The 21870-nt window shown below is 48.9% G+C and overlaps 1 protein-coding gene across 1 annotated transcript in view; it reads right to left on the bottom strand.

Moving 5' to 3' along the window:
- The window catches only part of SUPT6H (SPT6 homolog, histone chaperone and transcription elongation factor), a 288449-nt gene that overhangs the window by 133098 nt on the left and 133481 nt on the right, over window positions 1-21870 (bottom strand). Inside the window, exon 17 of the mRNA XM_063955884.1 lies at window positions 18177-18372. Coding sequence (XP_063811954.1) covers window positions 18177-18372 — 196 coding nt within the window. The remainder of the gene's footprint in view (window positions 1-18176; window positions 18373-21870) is intronic.

The following is a 21870-nucleotide window of genomic DNA, read 5'->3' as shown; positions in this document are numbered from 1 at the left end:
TATAAATTGATTTTAAGGTAGTCTCCTGTCTGCGATCAGCAGGATCCTTGAGGGCTGCCGTGTCTGGAGATGGTAGCGCCACCTTTTTGGACAAGCGCGTTAAAGCCTTGTCCACCATAAGTGAGGATTCCCACCGTACCCTGTCCTGCGCGGGGAAAGGGTACGCCATAAGAATTCTCTTGGGAATCTGCAGTTTCTTGTCTGGAGTCTCCCAAGCCTTTTCAAATAAGGCGTTCAGCTCATGAGATGGGGGCAAGGTTACCTCAGGTTTCTTTTCCTTAAACATGCATACCCTCGTTTCAGGGACAGAGGGGTCATCTGTGATATGCAAAACATCTTTTATAGCAATAATCATATAATGAATACTTTTGACTACCCTTGGGTGTAACCTCGCATCATCGTAATCGACACTGGAGTCAGAATCCGTGTCGGTATCAGTGTCTGCTACGTGGGACAGGGGACGTTTCTGAGAACCTGAAGGGCCCTGTTACACAGCCAAAGCCATGGATTGACTCCCTGTTGCTTCCCTGGACTCTGCTTTGTCCAATCTCTTATGTAATAAAGACACATTTGCATTTAATACATTCCACATATCCAACCAATCAAGTGCCGGCGTCGTCGACGGAGACACCACATTCATCTGCTCAACCTCCTCCTTAAATGAGCCTTCCGCTTCAGACATGCCGACACACGTACAGACACCCCCACACACTCAGGGATATATATATATGGAGACAGTCCCCCAATAGGCCCTTAGGAGAGACAGAGAGAGAGTATGCCAGCAAACACCCAGCGCCACCGGACACTGGAAGAAAATCCCAGTCGGTACAGCGCTTTTATCAAAATATACTCACTGCGCCAAATAAATGTGCCCCCCCCCCCCTCTTTTTTGCCCTCTGTACTGTGTTCAGCAGGGAAGAGTCCGGGGAGCCAGCTTCTCTGCAGCGTGCTGTGGAGAAAATGGCGCTGGTTAGTGCTGAGGAATCAAGCTCCGCCCCCTCACCGGCGGGCTTCGATCCCGCTCAAATCTTTATACTGGCGGGGGTTTTATGTAATATACTGTCTCCGCAGTATATAACTATGCCAGTGTCCCTAGAGGTTTAATAATTGCTGCCCAGGGCGCCCCCCCTGCGCCCTGCACCCATACAGTGCCGCCAGTGTGTGTGTTAATGTGGGAGCAATGGCGCACAGCGTTACCGCTGCACGTTACCTCATAGAAGATCTGAAGTCTTCTGCCGCCTTTGAAGTCTTCTGTCTTCTCATACTCACTCGGCTTCTATCTTCCTGCTCTGTGAGGAGGAAGGCGGCGCGGCTCCGGGACGAACGGCGAGGGTGAGACCTGCGTTCCGACCCTCTGGAGCTAATGGAGTCCAGTAGCCTAAGAAGCAGAGCCTATCATTTAAGTAGGTCTGCTTCTCTCCCCTCAGTCCCACGATGCAGGGATCCTGTTGCCAGCGATGCTCCCTGAAAATAAAAACCTAACAAAAGTATTTTCAGAGAAACTCAGTAGAGCTCCCCTGTAATGCACCCAATCTCCTCTGGGCACAGGATCTAACTGAGGTCTGGAGAAGGGGCATAGAGGGAGGAGCCAGTGCACACCCATCTAAAGTCTTTAGAGTGCCCATGTCTCCTGCAGAGCCCGTCTATACCCCCATGGTCCTTACGGAGTCCCCAGCATCCTCTAGGACGTAAGAGAAATATTTATGGAAACATACTGCTGTGTCATCATATAAAAAGAGGTTTAAAATGAGACCTTGCTCAATTCTCTAACTTATTTAGGTGAGCTAAAAGTGCAATTTAAAAAACATTACTAGCACATTTTTCATTAAAAAATTTCAGCTTTGGGGCGTGGCCTGGACGGGCATAGTGTAGGAGGCTTACTCCTTAGCTCCCAGGCCCATCTATCCGTTTTTACATATCCTGTGTTTCCTGCCTGGTCCTCGGCTGCGGTGACTGCTTCCTTACTTACCTCTCCAGGTTCTGGTGGTTCTTCGGCCTGCCTGCGACTGGTGGCTGCTGGTTTGTAAGAGGTTGTTTATCCTCTTCTGTGGCGTCTCCGGGTGACCGGCGCCATCTTGGATTTCAGCTGTAATAGCTCCTGGCCACAGCGCTGTGTTCACGATGTCCCTTGCTGCCGTTCTTGTTTGGTAAAGCATTCAGGGTTTCTGCTGCTGGCTCCGGCGGGCTCTCTGGGCTACGGCTCATCCGTGAACGACTTATCCGGCCGCCATTTACACCTGTGGAATATCCGGAGTGGATATATTCGCCTTCTTGGAAGGTTTTCTATGGAGAGGGGTCTCTGCTTTCCAGCATCACACGGTATAGCCTCTAAGCACTGTGCCTGGTGTATATCTCCTGTGACATTCTGAGTTTTCTCAATTTTCAATTTGGATTTGCATTTTTTTGGTTAATATGGATCAACTACTAAAAGCAATTGCTGATTCTGGAGAGAGGCTTGTGGTTCAATTGGCGAACCTGCATCCTGCATTGTCTCACTCCGGCTGTGACTTGCCACCACTACAGGCTACTTCTCCTGCGGACACCGTGGCGAGATCTAAGGCATATGTTGCGGGACTGTCCTCCTTTAGTTTTTGGGAAAGGGTGTATTTAAGTCCATTTGTCATTACTGCTGGAGGGGTCGGTAACATTTCTTCTCCTATATTTGCCGGCAACGGTGCTTTATATAACGTCTTTCCCACTTTTGCGGACAGTAGTACTCCTGCTATGGACTGGCGGTTTTCCTCGGAGCTTTGCTGGAGGACTCCTCCTAATGACATTGCCATCCTTCTTTGTGATTTTGGTTCCAGTTCATCACGTTCTCTATTTGCAAGTGGTCGAACAAGCTGCATGTCTCCGTACTCTCCTCTACTGGACGGTATTCTGGGACCTTATACGATACAGTATCTTGGTTTTTCCAAATTCTGCTTCTCTGTGCCCTGCCGGGACTGGGGGAACTATGCTACATTTGGCTGTTTTCTGGGCCTTTGGATGGGATGACCCTCCTTAAATGCTGATATGTATTTTTATTTTTTCTCTGTTTATAAGTTCTGTTTAGTCAGATATAATTATACGTATCTTGTGTATTTAATATTCTGTTAATTGTCCCTTTCGATCCTGAGCTCTATACGCCATGCCCGAGGGGTTCATGGGATTGATTGCCCCCAAGTTTTCATAGTGTAGTTGGGATGGGATGTTTGGGGCTCCAGGTAGGCCATAGTTTGGGGATTTGGTTCTACAGGGTGGGGGGATTTGGTTCTACAGGGTGGGGGGATTTGGGGGGTGGTGTATTGCCCTCCGTCTGCTGTCCTTGTACCTTAATATCCATCGGTGTGGGGGGGGGTTTGGCTAGTTAGACACATATTTTGTGACATTGATATATCTTTATAATGAGAAGCTCTGTATTTTTATGGCATTTGGCCATTAGTATATTGCCCCTGCACCTCACCTTTTATTGATGTTTTTTTTTATATATGGGAGGAGGGGGGGCGGACGGACTGGCTGGTTTGATATTATCCTATCTGGATTGGGAAGGGAAGATGGGTAGTTAGGTTTTAGTTTAGGGGAAGTGGGAATTGGGGATCCAGGTATGCCTAGGTTTGGGTTAGGTTATACAGGGTGGGGGGTTATTGAAGTGGTTTGTGTTTGAGGGTTTTGTTTTATTATATTTGGATGCTTTGACAGCTGTCTTGTATTTTAGTGGCTTATATTTTACTGCGGTGTGTATTTACTCTGACAGTTCTATCGGTACAGGTACTCTCGTCTTTCTTTATGATGCGTGGGCCCACATGGCGCCTGTGGGCCTCTATGTATTATGATACTGGGAGATATGTTGTTTATGATCATCCGTATATTCTGTAACTTCCTGTTCTATATATAATGCTGCGCACTCCATAATATGCCTCTGATACCTGCATTCAAAGTATCCATGTTGGGGTTTTTTTTTTCTCAACTGTTTGTTTTTTGTGTGGTTTTGTTAAATACAAAATTTCAATAAAAAATTATTGAATAAAAAAAATAAAATCAGCTTTAAAAAGGCATATAACTTCAAAACCGTTGTACATGGCAGCCTAATATTTTGGGGTTTTCTTTACACCCATGGCAGCATATGTTATACCAAATTTCATCACTATCTGAAGCGGTCAGTCAGAAAACTGTGTTGAGTTGGTGTGGAATAACCCAGCAGCAAAATACTGCAACAGTAACATGTTAATTTTCATTATTACTACATCTTACAGTCGTGTCATTTGCTGTCCCATAAAGGAGAAACTTTCCCAACTCCTTGGGTGGGCACCAAACTGAGCTGAAGAGGGAGAAGCTTTAACCTTCTAGAAAGCTGACTTATTGCTTCCATCTGCTGACATGACCAGATGTGCCTGAAGCTCTGAACTGACGTCCAGCCTCCTTCACACACCCTCAAGCTGCACCGACCACCGCACCGATTGGGGCCACCGCTTCCTGAACTCAGTAGCAATGACAGAGGCCCACCACACCCCATGACTGCAACCCGACAAGGCTCTACACCGCCCTCCATGTCCTGCCCCCCTGCAGTATGCAGCATCTCTCCACTGGCTGAAGACCACCCGGTATACTACCTCGACGGCAGCCACAGCATTGCACATTCTCTGAGTCCTTTTTCCTGGCTGCCTTGTGCACAGAGGCTACACGTTGACTATCTGCAGCAATGCCGCCACTAGGGGAAGTATACAGAAGAGAGTTGGCTATGCAGCAATGTTATCCCACAGTCACTCCGTTGCGACTTGGTGGCCCCAAATGATGATCCCAAGCATCCAAAGGCATTCCAAACAGGGTGAGTAAATGTGTGGAGGAGATCACTGGAACCGTGGGGCGGCTGCCATCTTGCTGCCTATACACTTCCCGGCTGTCGCTGATTGTACCTGGAGGAAGGAACAGTAAAGTGGCCCACTATCCTAACACGGGCCACAATTCTGCCGCCCACTAGCTGATTCACCTACCCAGACAACTGCACCACCCATAGCTAGCAGCACAGGATGCCGAATCTTCCACGGGCCTGCTGTAGGTTATTCTTTTTAATTTTAACAGGTTTCAGTCCCTCCCTCCCCACATCTGTTCCCATGGTTATAATCTGGACTCTGACATTTATATTGCTGGACACATTTCTTATACTGTCCCCAACTTTGCTTCAATCACTGCCATGGTGTTCTGCTCTGCTCTTACATTTACTTTTTCCTGCTTTGTACCATGTACTTTTGCAGCACTGTATGCTTTGCCTGTGTGCTATACCTCCTGTGAAGTGCATCCTCCATGTGCAGGATGTACTTCACATGAATCTATTTATTGAGGGTATATCATGCTGCCACAGACAAGTCTGTTTTCCCATGTATGCCTTGAGTCCTTGTATGGCTCATCTTCCACGGTGCAACCTTTATAGTGCTCCCAACATGGTTGTCTCACCCGATACGCTCATGGATGGAATGAAAAATAAGAATTTACTTACCGATAATTCTATTTCTCGTAGTCCGTAGTGGATGCTGGGGACTCCGTAAGGACCATGGGGATAGCGGCTCCGCAGGAGACTGGGCACAAAAGTAAAGCTTTAGGACTACCTGGTGTGCACTGGCTCCTCCCCCTATGACCCTCCTCCAAGCCTCAGTTAGGATACTGTGCCCGGACGAGCGTACACAATAAGGAAGGATTTTGAATCCCGGGTAAGACTCATACCAGCCACACCAATCACACCGTATAACTTTTGATCTAAACCCAGTTAACAGCATGATAACAGAGGAGCCTCTAGAAAAGATGGCTCACTACAGCAATAACCCGATTTTTGGTAACAATAACTATGTACCAGTATTGCAGACAATCCGCACTTGGGATGGGCGCCCAGCATCCACTACGGACTACGAGAAATAGAATTATCCGTAAGTAAATTCTTATTTTCTCTGACGTCCTAGTGGATGCTGGGGACTCCGTAAGGACCATGGGGATTATACCAAAGCTCCCAAACGGGCGGGAGAGTGCGGATTACTCTGCAGCACCAAATGAGAGAACTCCAGGTCCTCCTCAGCCAGGGTATCAAATTTGTAGAATTTTACAAACGTATTTGCTCCTGACCAAGTAGCTGCTCGGCAAAGTTGTAAAGCCGAGACCCCTCGGGCAGCCGCCCAAGATGAGCCCACCTTCCTTGTGGAGTGGGCATTTACAGATTTTTGGCTGTGGCAGGCCTGCCACAGAATGTGCAAGCTGAATTGTACTACAAATCCAACGAGCAATAGTCTGCTTAGAAGCAGGAGCACCCAGCTTGTTGGGTGCATACAGGATAAACAGCGAGTCAGATTTCTGACTCCAGCCGTCCTGGAAACATATATTTTCAGGGCCCTGACAACGTCTAGCAACTTGGAGTCCTCCAAGTCCCTAGTAGCCGCAGGCACCACAATAGGTTGGTTCAGGTGAAACGCTGAAACCACCTTAGGGAGAAACTGAGGACGAGTCCTCAATTCCGCCCTGTCCGAATGGAAAATCAGATAAGGGCTTTTACAGGATAAAGCCGCCAATTCTGACACGCGCCTGGCCCAGGCCAGGGCCAACAGCATGACCACTTTCCATGTGAGATATTTTAACTCCACAGATTTAAGTGGTTCAAACCAATGTGACTTTTGGAACCCAAAAACTACATTGAGATCCCAAGGTGCCACTGGAGGCACAAAAGGAGGCTGTATATACAGTACCCCTTTTACAAACGTCTGAACTTCAGGTACTGAAGCTAGTTCTTTTTGGAAGAAAATTGACAGGGCCGAAATTTGAACCTTAATGGACCCCAATTTCAGGCCCATAGACACTCCTGTTTGCAGGAAATGTAGGAATCGACCCAGTTGAAATTCCTCCGTCGGGCCTTACTGGCCTCGCACCACGCAACATATTTTCGCCAAATGCGGTGATAATGTTTTGCGGTTACATCCTTCCTGGCTTTGATCAGGATAGGGATGACTACATCCGGAATGCCTTTTTCCTTCAGGATCCGGCGTTCAACCGCCATGCCGTCAAACGCAGCCGCGGTAAGTCTTGGAACAGACAGGGTCCTTGCTGGAGCAGGTCCCTTCTTAGAGGTAGAGGCCACGGATCCTCCGTGAGCATCTCTTGAAGTTCCGGTTACCAAGCCCTTCTTGGCCAATCCGGAGCCACGAATATAGTGCTTACTCCTCTCCATCTTATAATTCTCAGTACCTTGGGTATGAGAGGCAGAGGAGGGAACACATACACTGACCGGTACACCCACGGTGTTACCAGAGCGTCTACAGCTATTGCCTGAGGGACCCTTTACCTGGCGCAATACCTGTCGAGTTTTTGCCAACGGTTTATAATCATGTGGAAGACTTCTGGGTGAAGTCCCCACTCTCCCGGGTGGAGGTCGTGTCTGCTGAGGAAGTCTGCTTCCCAGTTGTCCACTCCCGGAATGACTACTGCTGACAGTGCTATCACATGATTTTCCGCCCAGCGAAGAATCCTTGCAGCTTCTGCCATTGCCCTCCTGCTTCTTGTGCCACCCTGTCTGTTTACGTGGGTGACTGCCGTGATGTTGTCCGACTGGATCAACACCGGCTGACCTTGAAGCAGAGGTCTTGCTAAGCTTAGAGCATTGTAAATGGCCCTTAGCTTCAGGATATTTATGTGAAGTGATGTCTCCAGGCTTGACCATAAGCCCTGGAAATTCCTTCCCTGTGTGACTGCTCCCCAGCCTCGCAGGCTGGCATCCGTGGTCACCAGGACCCAGTCCTGAATGCCGAATCTGCGGCCCTCTAGAAGATGAGCACTCTGCAACCACCACAGGAGGGACACCCTTGTCCTTGGTGACAGGGTTATCCGCTGATGCATCTGAAGATGCGACCCGGACCATTTGTCCAGCAGGTCCCACTGGAAAGTTCTTGCGTGGAATCTGCCGAATGTGATTGCTTCGTAGGAAGCCACCATTTTTCCCAGAACCCTAGTGCATTGATGCACTGAGACTTGGCTCGGTTTTAGGAGGTTCCTGATTAGCTCGGATAACTCCCTGGCTTTCTCCTCCGGGAGAAACACCTTTTTCTGGACTGTGTCCAGGATCATCCCTAGGAACAGAAGACGAGTCGTCGGAACTAGCTGCGATTTTGGAATATTGAGAATCCAACCGTGCTGCCGCAACACTACCTGAGATAGTGCTACACCGACCTCCAACTGTTCTCTGGATCTTACCCTTATCAGGAGATCGTCCAAGTAAGGGATAACTAAAACTCCCTTCCTTCGAAGGAGTATCATCATTTCGGCCATTACCTTGGTAAAGACCCGGGGTGCCGTGGACCATCCAAACGGCAGCGTCTGAAACTGATAGTGACAGTTCTGTACCACAAACCTGAGGTACCCTTGGTGAGAAGGGTAAATTGGGACATGAAGGTAAGCATCCTTGATGTCCAGAGACACCATGTAGTCCCCTTCTTCCAGGTTCGCAATCACTGCTCTGAGTGACTCCATCTTGAATTTGAACTTCTGTATGTAAGTGTTCAAAGATTTTAGATTTAAAATCGGTCTCACCGAGCCGTCCGGCTTCGGTACCACAACAGTGTGGAATAATACCCCTTTCCCTGTTGCAGGAGGGGTACCTTGATTATCACCTGCTGGGAATACAGCTTGTGAATGGCTTCCAAAACTGCCTCCCTGTCGGAGGGAGACGTCGGTAAAGCCGACTTTAGGAAACGGCGAGGGGGAGACGTCTCGAATTCCAATTTGTACCCCTGAGATACCACCTGAAGGATCCAGGGGTCTACTTGCGAGTGAGCCCACTGCGCGCTGAAATTCTTGAGACGGGCCCCCACCGTGCCTGAGTCCGCTTGTAAAGCCCCAGCGTCATGCTGAGGGCTTGGCAGAGGCGGGAGAGGGCTTCTGTTCCTGGGAACTGGCTGATTTCTGCAGCCTTTTTCCTCTTCCTCTGTCACGGGGCAGAAATGAGGAACCTTTTGCCCGCTTGCCCTTATGGGAACGAAAGGACTGCGCCTGATAATACGGCGTCTTCTTATGTTGAGAGGCGACCTGGGGTAAAAACGTGGATTTCCCAGCTGTTGCCGTGGCCACCAGGTCTGAAAGACCGACCCCAAATAACTCCTCCCCTTTATAAGGCAATACTTCCATATGCCGTTTGGAATCCGCATCACCTGACCACTGTCGTGTCCATAACCCTCTTCTGGCAGAAATGGACAACGCACTTACTCTTGATGCCAGTCGGCAAATATTCCGCTGTGCATCACGCATATATAGAAATGCATCTTTTAAATGCTCTATAGGCAATAATATACTGTCCCTATCTAGGGTATCAATATTCTCAGTCAGGGAATCCGACCACGCCAACCCAGCACTGCACATCCAGGCTGAGGCGATTGCTGGTCGCAGTATAACACCAGTATGTGTGTAAATACATTTTAGGATACCCTCCTGCTTTCTATCAGCAGGATCCTTAAGGGCGGCCATCTCAGGAGAGGGTAGAGCCCTTGTTTTTACAAGCGTGTGAGCGCTTTATCCACCCTAGGGGGTGTTTCCCAACGCACCCTAACCTCTGGCGGGAAAGGATATAATGCCAATAACTTTTTAGAAATTATCAGTTTTTATCGGGGGAAACCCACGCTTCATCACACACCTCATTTAATTTCTCAGATTCAGGAAAACTACAGGTAGTTTTTCCTCACCGAACATAATACCCCTTTTGGTGGTACTCGTATTATCAGAAATGTGTAAAACATTTTTCATTGCCTCAATCATGTAACGTGTGGCCCTACTGGAAGTCACATTTGTCTCTTCACCGTCGACACTGGAGTCAGTATCCGTGTCGGCGTCTGTATCTGCCATCTGAGGTAACGGGCGCTTTAGAGCCCCTGACGGCCTATGAGACGTCTGGACAGGCACAAGCTGAGTAGCCGGCTGTCTCATGTCAACCACTATCTTTTGTAAAGAGCTGACACTGTTAATTCCTTCCAACAGTTCACCCACTCAGGTGTCGACCCCCTAGGGGGTGACATCCCTATTACAGGCAATTTGCTCCGCCTCCACATCATTTTCCTCCTCATACATGTCGACACAAACGTACCGACACACAGCACACACACAGGGAATGCTCTGATAGAGGACAGGACCACACTAGCCCTTTGGGGAGACAGAGGGAGAGTTTGCCAGCACACACCAGAGCGCTATATATATACAGGGATAACCTTATAGAAGTGTTGTTCCCCTTATAGCTGCTGTATTGTTAATACTGCGCTTAATTAGTGCCCCCCTCTCTTTTTTAACCCTTTCTGTAGTGTAGTGACTGCAGGGGAGAGCCAGGGAGCTTCCCTCCAACGGAGCTGTGAGGGAAAATGGCGCCAGTGTGCTGAGGAGATAGGCTCCGCCCCTTTTTCGCTGACTTTTCTCCTGCTTTTTTATGGATTCTGGCAGGGGTTAAAATTCATCCATATAGCCCTGGGGGCTATATGTGATGTATTTTCGCCAGCCAAGGTGTTTTTATTGCTGCTCAGGGCGCCCCCCCCTAGCGCCCTGCACCCTCAGTGACCGAAGTGTGAAGTGTGCTGAGGAGCAATGGCGCACAGCTGCAGTGCTGTGCGCTACCTTGGTGAAGACAGGATGTCTTCTGCCGCCGATTTTCCGGACCTCTTCTTGCTTCTGGCTCTGTAAGGGGGCCGGCGGCGCGGCTCTGGGACCGGACTCCATGGCTGGGCCTGTGTTCGATCCCTCTGGAGCTAATGGTGTCCAGTAGCCTAAGAAGCCCAATCCACTCTGCACGCAGGTGAGTTCGCTTCTTCTCCCCTTAGTCCCTCGATGCAGTGAGCCTGTTGCCAGCAGGTCTCACTGAAAATAAAAAACCTAAAACTAAACTTTTCACTAAGCAGCTCAGGAGAGCCCCTAGTGTGCACCCTTCTCGTTCGGGCACAAAAATCTAACTGAGGCTTGGAGGAGGGTCATAGGGGGAGGAGCCAGTGCACACCAGGTAGTCCTAAAGCTTTACTTTTGTGCCCAGTCTCCTGCGGAGCCGTTATCCCCATGGTCCTTACGGAGTCCCCAGCATCCACTAGGACGTCAGAGAAAATACATGGACCCGAGGGTTATGGTGGGACCCTACTCCTAGCGTTAGGATACTGCAAAACACCAATTATTTTTATTTCTTTTATAACAGTTATTTATATAGTGCATACCAATTACACAACGCTTTACAGCACACCCATTGTTTGTCATCTCTTCTAGGCGTGAGCTATTCCATCCAGGGTAATCCTATGTAGTGTACCCAAGAGGACTGCCTCATCTGGTATTCCCATTCCCCTACAGAATCCTCACAAACTCCTCACCCTCACATTACAAGGCCATCTCTAATTCCACTGTTCCTAAATCTCCAACCTCATCTCCCTTCATACTCCCTCCCGCCCCCTACGGTCGGCCAATGACCGTCGCCTCTTCTCTACCCTGGTCACTGCTTTCCATACTCGAGTTCAAGATTTTGCCCTTGCTGCACCCCTTCAGTGGAACGCGCACCTTAGCTCCATTAGATTCTCCCCAACCTTGCAAAGCTTCAAACGGACACTGAAAACCCACCTATTCATCAAAGCGTACCCTTCCGATGCATAACCTAGTCCTGAGGCCGCTCCTCCATCCCCCTGCCTCATGACTTGACCATCTCTACTTTGCTTACATCCTGCAAACAGGCTACCTACCGCCTGCTTGCGCCTCATGTCATCTGTCTGTAGCCCCTTCCTACTAGATTGTAAGCTCCTCAGAGCAGGGCCCTCTTTCCTGTTGTTGTCAAAACCCTCTTCTCGACACATTTCACTCACAGCCCTCTCCTACTCAGCGACCATCTTTTTCTATGGGATATTGGGGAGACTTAGTACGATGGGGTAGACGGGGTCAAAAGGTGCCGGTGCACTTTAAATTTCTTCACTGTGTGTGCTGGCTCCTCACCTCTATGCCCCCTCCCACAGGCAGTTATAGGTAAAACAGTGCCCAAAGGAGAAAGAACATATATGAGAGAAGGAACATAATAACAAGAAGGGGTGGGATTAATACACCAGCACACCACTAACATACAACAACCAGCAAAGGCTGGAAACAACAGTAGCAACAGTTGAACAGGTAACCACATAAAAGAGAACCTGCAGAAAAGTCAACGCACTGAGGCGGGCGCCCAATATCCCTTATGAACTAAGAGAAAAGGATGTACCGGTAGGTAATTAAAATCCTATTTTCTCTAGCATACATAAGGGATATTGAGGAGACTTTGGGGTCTATTTACCAAGCCTACAACGAAGATAAAGCGGATGAAGATAATGTACCAGCCAATCATTTTTCAAACACAGCCTGTGGCATGGAAGTTAGGAGCCGATTGGCTATTACTTTATCTCAGTCGACTTTATCTCCATCCAAGCCTTAGTAAAAAGACCCCTTACTACGATGGGGACGTCCAAAAGCTTCCAGAACTGGCGGGAATGTGTGGAGACTTCTGCAGCACCGCCTGCCCAAACTGGGTATCCTCTTTGGCTAGGGTATCAAACTGGTAGAACTTCACAAAAGTGTTCTTCCCCGACCAGGTAGCACCTCGGCATAGTTGCAAGGCCAAGGCTCCACGAGCAGCCGCCCAGGATGAGCCCACCAATCTTGTAGAATGGGCCTTCAGAGACTTAGGAACAGGTAAGGCTACCGACACATAGGCCTGTTGGATAGTAAGCCTAAGCCAACGAGCAATAGACTGCTTTAAAGCAGGATAACCCTTTTTCTGTGCATCATAGAGCACGAACAAGGAATCAGTCTTTCTGATCCAAGCCATCCGCTTGACATAGATCTTCAAGGCTCACACAACATCCAATGCCTCTGGAGGAGCAAAAGCGACAGAACCTGATGGAACCACAATAGATTGATTCAGGTAAAACGCAAAACTGCTGCCTAGTCTCCTGAGCTCTGCTCTGTCCTCGTAAAAGACCAAGTATGTGCTTTTACATGATAAAGCCCCTAATTTTGAGACACGTCTAGCAGAAGCCAGGGCCAGTAACATCACAGTTTTCCACGTGAGGTTCTTGTCTTCTACCGTCCTCAGAGGTTCAAACCAATATGACTGTAGAAATTCCAACACCACATTCAAATCCCAGGGTGCCGTAGGCTGCACAAAAGGTGGATGCATGTAGAGTACCCCTTGCAAGAAGGTCTGAACTTCTGGCAACAGTGCCAAAATCTTCTGGAAGAAAATGGAGAGAGCTGAAATCTGGACCTTAACGGAACCCAGATGTATGCCCTTACCACAACAGCCTGCAGTAAACGTAAGAAACGTCCCAAGTGGAACTCTGCAGGTGGATACGTGCGTTCCTCGCACCAGGAGACATCTCTTCTCCAGATATGATGATAGTATTTTGACGTCACAGGTTTCCTGGCCTGAACCATGGAAGCAATAACCTTTTTAGAAAGGCCCTTGTGAGCTAGGATGTTCTGCTCAACCTCCATGCCGTCTAACGCGAAGTCGCCATAAGTCCGGGTAGACGAACGGTCCTGGTTGAAGAAGATCTCTTCTTAATGGTAGAGGCCAAGGGTCTTCGACGGACATGTCCAGAAGATCCGCGTACCACACCCACCGAGGCCAAACTGGGGCAATCAGAATTGCCTGGACTCCTTGATTTCTGAATCGCTTGACCACTCTTGGGAGAAACGGAATTGGAGGAAACAGGCGACATAAGTGCATTTACTGCTCTCGTCTGAGGGTCCCTGGTTCGTGAGCAATACCAGAGAAGCTTCTTCTTGTGTCGAGAAGCCATCATGTCTATTTGTGGGCAGCCCCACCGGTCGATGATCTGCCGAAACGCCTGATGGTGGAGACCCCACTCCCTCTGGTGGAGATCGTGACGACTCAGGAAGTCCACTTCCCAGTTGTCTACTCCCGGTATGAAGATTGTCGTCATTGCTCTTGCATTTCTTTCTGCCCAGAGGAGTATCTCTGACACCTCTCGCATGCAGGCTCTGCTTTTTGTCCCTCGTAGATTGATGTACGCCACTGCTGTGGCGTCATACGACTGTACCTGGATCACGTGATCCTTGAGTAAAGGAAGGGCCTGAAGCAGAGCATTGTAGATCGCCCAAAGTTCCCGAATGTTGATCGGAAGGAGGGCTTCGTGGGCTGGCCACCTGCGTGGAACTGTGCCCCTTGGGTGACAGCTCCCCATCCTCTCAGACTCGCATCCGTTGTGAGGAGGATCCAATCCTGAACCCCGAAATTCCGGCCTTCCAGGAGATTTAAGGACTCTAGCCATCACAGGAGGGAAATCCTGGCCTGAGGTGACACCCGTATCATCCGGTGCATCGGCAGATGTGATCCGGACCACTTGCTCAGGAGATCCAACTGAAATGTTCTGGCATGGAACCTCCCATATTGGATCGCCTCGTATGAGGCGACCATCTTCCCCAACAATCTTATGCAGAGATGGATGAATACTCAAGCAGGTCGGAGCACCATGCGGACCATCTCCTGAAGTGTTCTCGCTTCGTCCTCCGGGAGGAACACGTTCTGGGCCACAGTATTCAGTAATATCCCCAGGAACAGAAACCGCTGAGTTGGCTCCAGGTGGGACTTCCGTAAATTGAGAAACCACCCATGGTGTGACAGAAGTTGGATAGTGCGGTTGATATGGAGCAATAAAAGCTCCCAGGTTCTTGTCTTTATCAGAAGAACATCCAGGTAAGGGACAATATTGATTCCGCCTGGATCCGGAGCTGGATCCTCATCTCTGCCATTACCTTTGAATACCCTCGGAGCTGTGGACAGGCCGAAGGCTAGTGCCTGGAACTGCTAGTGGTCGTCCAGCAGGGCATATAAGCCTGATGAGGTGGCCAAACAGGAATATGAAGGTAGGCGTCCTTGATATTCAAGGAAACTATGAATTCCTGTTCTTCCAGGCCCGCAATCACTGCTATCAAGGATTTCATTTTGAACTTGAAAACCTTTAAGTAAGGATTCAAGGACTTTAGATTCAAAATGGGCCTTACCGAACCGTCCTCCTTCGGTACCACGAACAGGTTGGAGTAATAACCCCTGCCTCGTTGCGGTATTGGTACTGGAACAATGACATGGGACTGGTCCAGCTTTTGGATGGCCTGTTGCAACGTAACTTGCGTATCCTCCAAAGCTGGTAAGCTTGATTTTAAAAAGCGTTGGGGAGGAGCACCGTCTAACTCCAGCTTGTAGCCCTGAGAAATGAGGTCCTTGACCCAGGTATCCTGGCAGGAATCCTCCCAGAAGAGTGATGCAGTAGAGCTCCCACCTGGAGATCCCCTCAGGGTGGGTGGACACAGTCATGCTGAGGACTTAGTGGAAGCAGAACTGGTGCTCTGTTCCTGAGAACCGATGTTTGCAGGTCTTTTTGTCTTACCTGTGGTGGCTCTATTCGCATTGGAGGCACCCCTGGCCCTAGATCGAAATCTGTTAGACTGGAAGGATGGAACAGATGGCCCCGGGTAGGAACGCCTAGCCGGAGGGGCCCCAGAGGGGAAAAACTTAAGATTTCCCTGCAGTGACTTTTGAAATCCACATATCCAACTCGACCCCAAAGAGAATTCCCCCAGAAAAGGGGAGGGATTCCACACTACGTTTGGATTCTGAGTCCGCTATCCACTGACGCAACAACAAGGCGCTGCGCGCTGACACTGCCATGACAGATGTCCTAGCATTAATATTGCCCATTTCCTTGAGCGAGTCACACAGGATGCGTGCAGTGTCTTGAATGTGCTTCAGGAGAGTCACTGTAGTGACCAGAGGCATATCCCCGGAGAGGACCTCCTGAATCTGAGTAGCCCACGTATGAATGGCATAGGTCATCAAGCAACCCGCTATGACCGGCCTTTGCAATACACCTGCTGCTCTGTAGATAGAATTTAGTGTAGTCTCTATCTTTCTGTCCCCAGGGTCCTTTATGGTATAGGAGCCCAGAGCAGGCAGCACTGCCTTTTATGACAGTCGAGAGACTGAGACGTCCACTCTCGGGGGCTCTTCCCAGAATTTCCTACCTTCAGGAGCAAATAGGAAAGTGTGCAAAAATCATTTTGACACTTGGTATTTTTGGTCTGGATTTTTCCAGGCTAATTTAAATAGGTCATCTAACACTGCAGAATCAGGGAAAGTGACGTTAGGCTCGTTTTGTGTAAAGAAAAACGACTGCAGTGATGCAGCGTCCTCTAGAGGGAGCTTTAACACGTCCCGTATAGCCAGAATGTGGGGTTCAATACCCTGAGCAGAAGTGGAATCCCCACTAACGGGATCCAAGTCAACCCCATCCTCCTGTATTTCCTCATCTGAATAAGAGAGCAGAGCAGGTAAACCACGCTTTTGTGGTCCTGAGTTAGGGAGGGGGGGCTCTGTAACATCTGCCCTAGCAGCTAAGTCTGCAACAGCCTGTTATAGTTTCTGAGTTTTCTGAACATTAGCAGTGAGTTGTGATGACATAGTGTTCACTCTAGGCTGTTTTAGCAGGGCGCCGCGCCCTGCCCGTTTTTTAACAGGCAAAACCCGCCCTGCCCCTTTTGCGGCGCCCTGCTAGAACAGCCGCCCGCTCCCTGTCCTCCCGGCGTGTATAGATGCCGTGCGCATGCGCGCGGCATCCATTCACGCATTGGGAGAGGGCTGGGGGAAGCCCAGCACCGACGGAGGTGCTGGGCACGCCCCCAACAGTGATGTCGCCGGCCACAGACGCTCTCTATAGTAGCGTCTGTGGGCCGCACCGCCCCCTAAAATGACGGAGGCGTGGCCACGCCCCCATTTCGGACGCGCGCGCTGCGCACATGTGCCCCCCTGAGTCCGGCGCCCTGCCCCTTTTCACTCCTAGAGTGAACACTAATGACATATCAGACATCATAGTCTTAAGAGCCTCTAACCAGGATGGCTCTGGACCCTCTCCTCCTGCACCTTCACTGAGCTGTGAAGATTGGCTGCATTGTTCACATGAAACAGAATCAGATGATAAGGGAGAGAATCTAGTGTGGCATACACTGCATAGTTCGTGTTTACACATGTTCACAGTAATCACAATAACATACACCCAGAGAGTAATACTTAGCAAGCCTGCCCTTACTGTATGTGAGAGGAGACACGCAGAGAAGACCAGCACATGCAGGCTATACAGCCCCAATGAGGCTGTCAGCTTTCTATATCACAGTGAAACACTAATGATTTCTGTCCTGTATAGGACAAAGAATGTGTACAATAGCGGCTCTCCCCCTTTGTTACACCCTGTACCAGTTTTCCAACATGTCTTGTCAGGAGGAGCTGTGTGTGCTTGCTGCTGCTGCATTAAGCAGAGGAAAGCGCCAAAATGCCGCTGGTCCCGCTCTGAGGTAGCTCCGCCCCCGCCTCCAATGGCGCCAGAGCTACAGAGATTTTTATACTGGCAATGTCTCCTGTGTTGCTTAAAAACATCACACAAGTGCTAGTTTAAGCCACCGCTGCCAGTCTAAACGGGGTGCTCTAGCAGGTCCACCCCAGTAGGGTCCATTGCTGCAACCATGCTTAGCCGCACCATGAACTGGGGAACCCATCTAGCGGGGCCCACGGCTTGTACTCACCACAGTCATTACCTTCAGGCATATGTTAGGGATGTGCGGCGTGCTGCGATTGCAACAGCGAAGGCGCAGTGCACCACTGAATAAAAAACCTCTCAGGACAGTGGTCCTGCAGCGGGGAAGCGGCTCTGACACCGCGTACGGCCGGTGACCATCCACCGCACCAACTCCCACGGTGCAGGTATGCTGTTGCCCAAACAGCATACCGAAAATGATAAAAGTATAAAAGAAATTGAAGAAAACTCTGGAGCTGCGGAGATGTGCATTCTCTCCTGAGGGCACTTTTTTCTAAACGGCCTGTAGGAGGGAGCATAGAGGGGAGGAGCCAGCAAACACAGTGAAGAAATTTAAAGTGCACCGGCTCCTTTGGACTCCGTCTATACCCCATCGTACTAAGGTTCCCCAATATCCCTCATGGATGTTAGAGAAATTACTGTTATTAACCTTTAAGTGTCCAGTTCCTGCGCACTCCACAAAACTTTGTGGTAACATTTTCCCAAATATTGGATGAAGGAGAAAGACAAAACTGTTTCGAACTTCTAAAATAAACTCCCCATTTTATAAAAAAACGCTTCATGTACAAAATATGAATCAATTCCTACCTTTATTACAAAATCTTTGGCCTCCAGAAGAAGTTTGCTTTTTAACTCTTTACCCATTTGAGGGTAGAGGAAATGTTTCAGGGCACGTTCGATGGCCAGTGTCCGCTGCCTGTTCCACTCCTGCACCTGGTGACTGAACTCATCTCTGTAATAGAACTGCTTGATCTCCTCGAAGTAGGTCTGTTCATTGCCAAAGCTATTAAAAAAAAAAAAAAAACAACAACAGTGTGATCACGCAACGTGGCTTGCTGCAGATTTCTAACTCAAAATCTAAATAATTCATGAAACTACTGTACTTTTATACAATTTTTATGCTGATAAACTGTTCTCTCCTGCGTTTGTTGCCAGGAGTCAAGAACGCAAATACAACAGGGCTTGGAGAATAATGAACACTCTCCCTTCCTTCCCTATACCCAGAAGGATTTTCCCCACCACATACATACAGTATAACAGTTTGAAATAGGATTTTAATAACCTACCGGTAAATCCATTTCTCGTAGTCCGAAGAGGATGCTGGGGTCCACATCAATACCATGGGGTACAGACGGGTCCACTAGGAGCCACTGGCATTTAAGAGTTTAATAGTGTGGGCTGGCTCCTCCCTCTATGCCCCTCCTACCGGACAGTCTAGAAACTGTGCCCGAGGACACGGACAACTTCGAGAGAAGGATTTTACACAGATAGTGGCGAGATTCACACCAGCTCACACATACAAGGCAAACCAAGCTAACTAGCCCGAAAACTCAGCAACAGCTGAACAACATTACTGAACCAAGTAATAACGCAGTACTTAAAGAACAAAGCAGTACTGAATTAAGTAACCACTGCAGGATAACAAAGCGCTGGGCGAGCGCCCAGCATCTTCTACGGGCTACGAGAAAAGGATTTACCGGTAGGTAATTAAAAATAGGATTTTGGTACTTACCAGGTAAATCCCTTTCTTTGAATCCATAGGGGGCACTGGAGTACTCTTGGGATATGGACGGCTTCCGTAGGAAACAGCACTGAATATTTAAATTTAGAACACTCCACCCCTCCATATCCCTGAGTACCTCAGTGTTTTTTACTGAGCCGAACAGGAACTATAGAGAGGTTGACAATGGAGTATTACATATAACATAACGGAAAACAACGAAGTTGACACATAACGTTACTGACAACTAAACAGTTGACACCATAACCAGCACTTGATAAATTTGAACCAGTCGGTGAGAGTGTGTTACCATAAGATCCTCTGAACTTACCACAAACCAGGTAAAACTGCTCTGGGTGGGCGTCCAGTGCCCCCTATGGATTCAAAGAGAAGGATTTACCTGGTAAGTACCAAAATCCTATTTTCTTTTTCATCCACTAGGGGTCACTGGAGTACTCTTGGGACGTACCAAAGCTTCCCCCGTGGGCGGGAGAGCTGTTTGGCACCTGTAACACTAGGCGGCCAAAGCTAGATGCTGATGCCGCAAACGTATCAAACTTGTAAAAGCGCACAAACGTGTGCACTGAAGACCATGTAGCCGCACGGCAAAGCTGCGTCGTAGAAGCCCCCCGACCAGCTGCCCATGAAGTTCCCACAGAACGTGTGGAATGAGCGGTTACTGATGTAGGCGGCTGTAACCTAGCATGAAGGTAAGCCTGACGTATGGTCAGTTTTATCCATCTGGATAAGGTTTGTTTAGACGCTGGCCAACCCATCTTGGCAGCATCATAGAGAACAAACAACGTATCCGTCTTACGAACTGAAGACGTTCGGGATACATAAACGCGTAATGCGCGTACCACATCCAGAGTTCCAGAATGTGCTGTCAACACAGGAACTACTATTGGTTGATTGATGTGAAAAGATGACACTACCTTTGGTAAGAACGCGGGATTCGTCCGAAGTTTCGCTCTGTCATCATGAAACACCAAATACGGTGGCTTGCATGACAAGGCACCCAAATCTGAAACACGCCTTGCCGAAGCTAAGGCTAGAAGAAAAATTGTTTTCCAAGTGAGAAACTTTATATCCACTTGCTGTAAGGGTTCAAAATATGAAGACTGTAAGAAATCTAAAACCAGATTCAAGTCCCATGGCGCTGTAGGTGGAATGAATGGAGGCTGAACTCTGAGGACACCTTGGAAAAAAGTGTGTATAGACGGCAATAGAGCCAATCGTCTTTGAAAGTAAATTGACAAAGCAGATACCTGCACCTTTAGTGTAGATAAACGCAGTCCTCCATCTAAACCCGTCTGTAGAAATAACAAAAGGCGGGATAACTTGAAAGATGATGTCGGAAACTTCCGAGCTTCACACCAACCTATATAGGTACGCCATATTCTGTAATAATGAGCTGCCGTAACCGGCTTCCTAGCTCGTAACATGGTTGGTATAACCGATTCTGGAATGTCCTCTCTTCTGAAGAGGGCGGTCTCAACAGCCACCCCGTCAAACGCAGCCGCGCTAAATCGGGGTAAAGGAACAGACCCTGTTGTAACAGGTCTGGACGTAGTAGGAGCGGCCAAGGATCGTCTGCGAGTAGTCCTCGGAGATCCGAGAACCAAGCTCTCCGAGGCCAATGAGGCGCCACTAGTATGACTGTGACAGACTCTCTTTTGATCCGTTTTAGCACCAGAGGGAGCAATGGAAACGGTGGAAACAGATACACAAGGCTGTACGGCCACGCAACGGTGAGAGCATCCACCGCCACTGCCTTTGGATCTCTTGTTCTGGACACATACTGGAGCGTTTGGTGATTGTGTCGAGACGCCATCAGGTCCACCTGAGGATAACCCCATCGCTGAACCAACATGTGAAACACTTCTGGATTTAATGCCCATTCTCCTGGATGAATATCCCGACGACTGAGATAATCCGCTTCCCAGTTGTCCACTCCCGGAATGAACACGGTCGATAATATCACCTGGTGGTATTCCGCCCAATTGAGGATTCGAGCTACTTCCCGCATTGCCATGCGGCTTCTCGTTCCTCCTTGTTTGTTGATGTATGCGACCGCCGTCGCATTGTCTGACTGCACTTGGACAGTCTGAGAGCGAAGCATGTGCACTGCTTGTCGTAGCGCATTGTAAATTGCGCGGAGTTCCAAGACATTTATAGACAGCAATCTTTCGTGATCCGCCCAGAGACCCTGAAGCTGACAATTTTGAACTACCGCTCCCCAACCTCTGAGACTGGCGTCGGTCATTAGAATTATCCAATTCCAGCCTCCGAACAGTCTCCCTGCGGTTAAATTGTGTTCCTTGAGCCACCAGAGCAGAGACACTCTTGCCCTTGGCGACAACCTCACCCTGTGGTGAATCTGCAGATGCGAGCCCGACCACTGGGCGAGCACATTCAGTTGAAATGGACGCGAGTGAAATCTTCCGAACTGAAGCGCTTCGAAAGCTGCCACCATTGTGCCTAAGAGGCGAATGCACAAGTGTACAGACACTGTGCGTGGCTTGAGCACTAATTGTACTAGATGGCGTAGAATCTGTACTTTCTGTTGTGGTAGGTAAATTCTTTGTTTGACCGTATCGAGAATCATACCTAGGAATTGAAGGCGTTGAGACGGAATTAGATGTGATTTCTTGAAGTTGACAATCCAACCGTGGTGAACCAGTACATTTTACGTTAGCAGCGCATGTTGGAGAAGCATCTGTTGAGACGGAGCTTTGATGAGCAGATCGTCTAAATACGGAACTATTGTCACTCCCAGGG

Source organism: Pseudophryne corroboree, chromosome 2 (assembly GCF_028390025.1).
Source record: "Pseudophryne corroboree isolate aPseCor3 chromosome 2, aPseCor3.hap2, whole genome shotgun sequence".
NCBI classification, from domain to species: Eukaryota; Metazoa; Chordata; class Amphibia; order Anura; family Myobatrachidae; genus Pseudophryne; species Pseudophryne corroboree.
The sequence above is the reverse complement of the archived record's forward strand: the minus strand, read 5'-3'. Positions and strand labels throughout refer to the sequence as shown.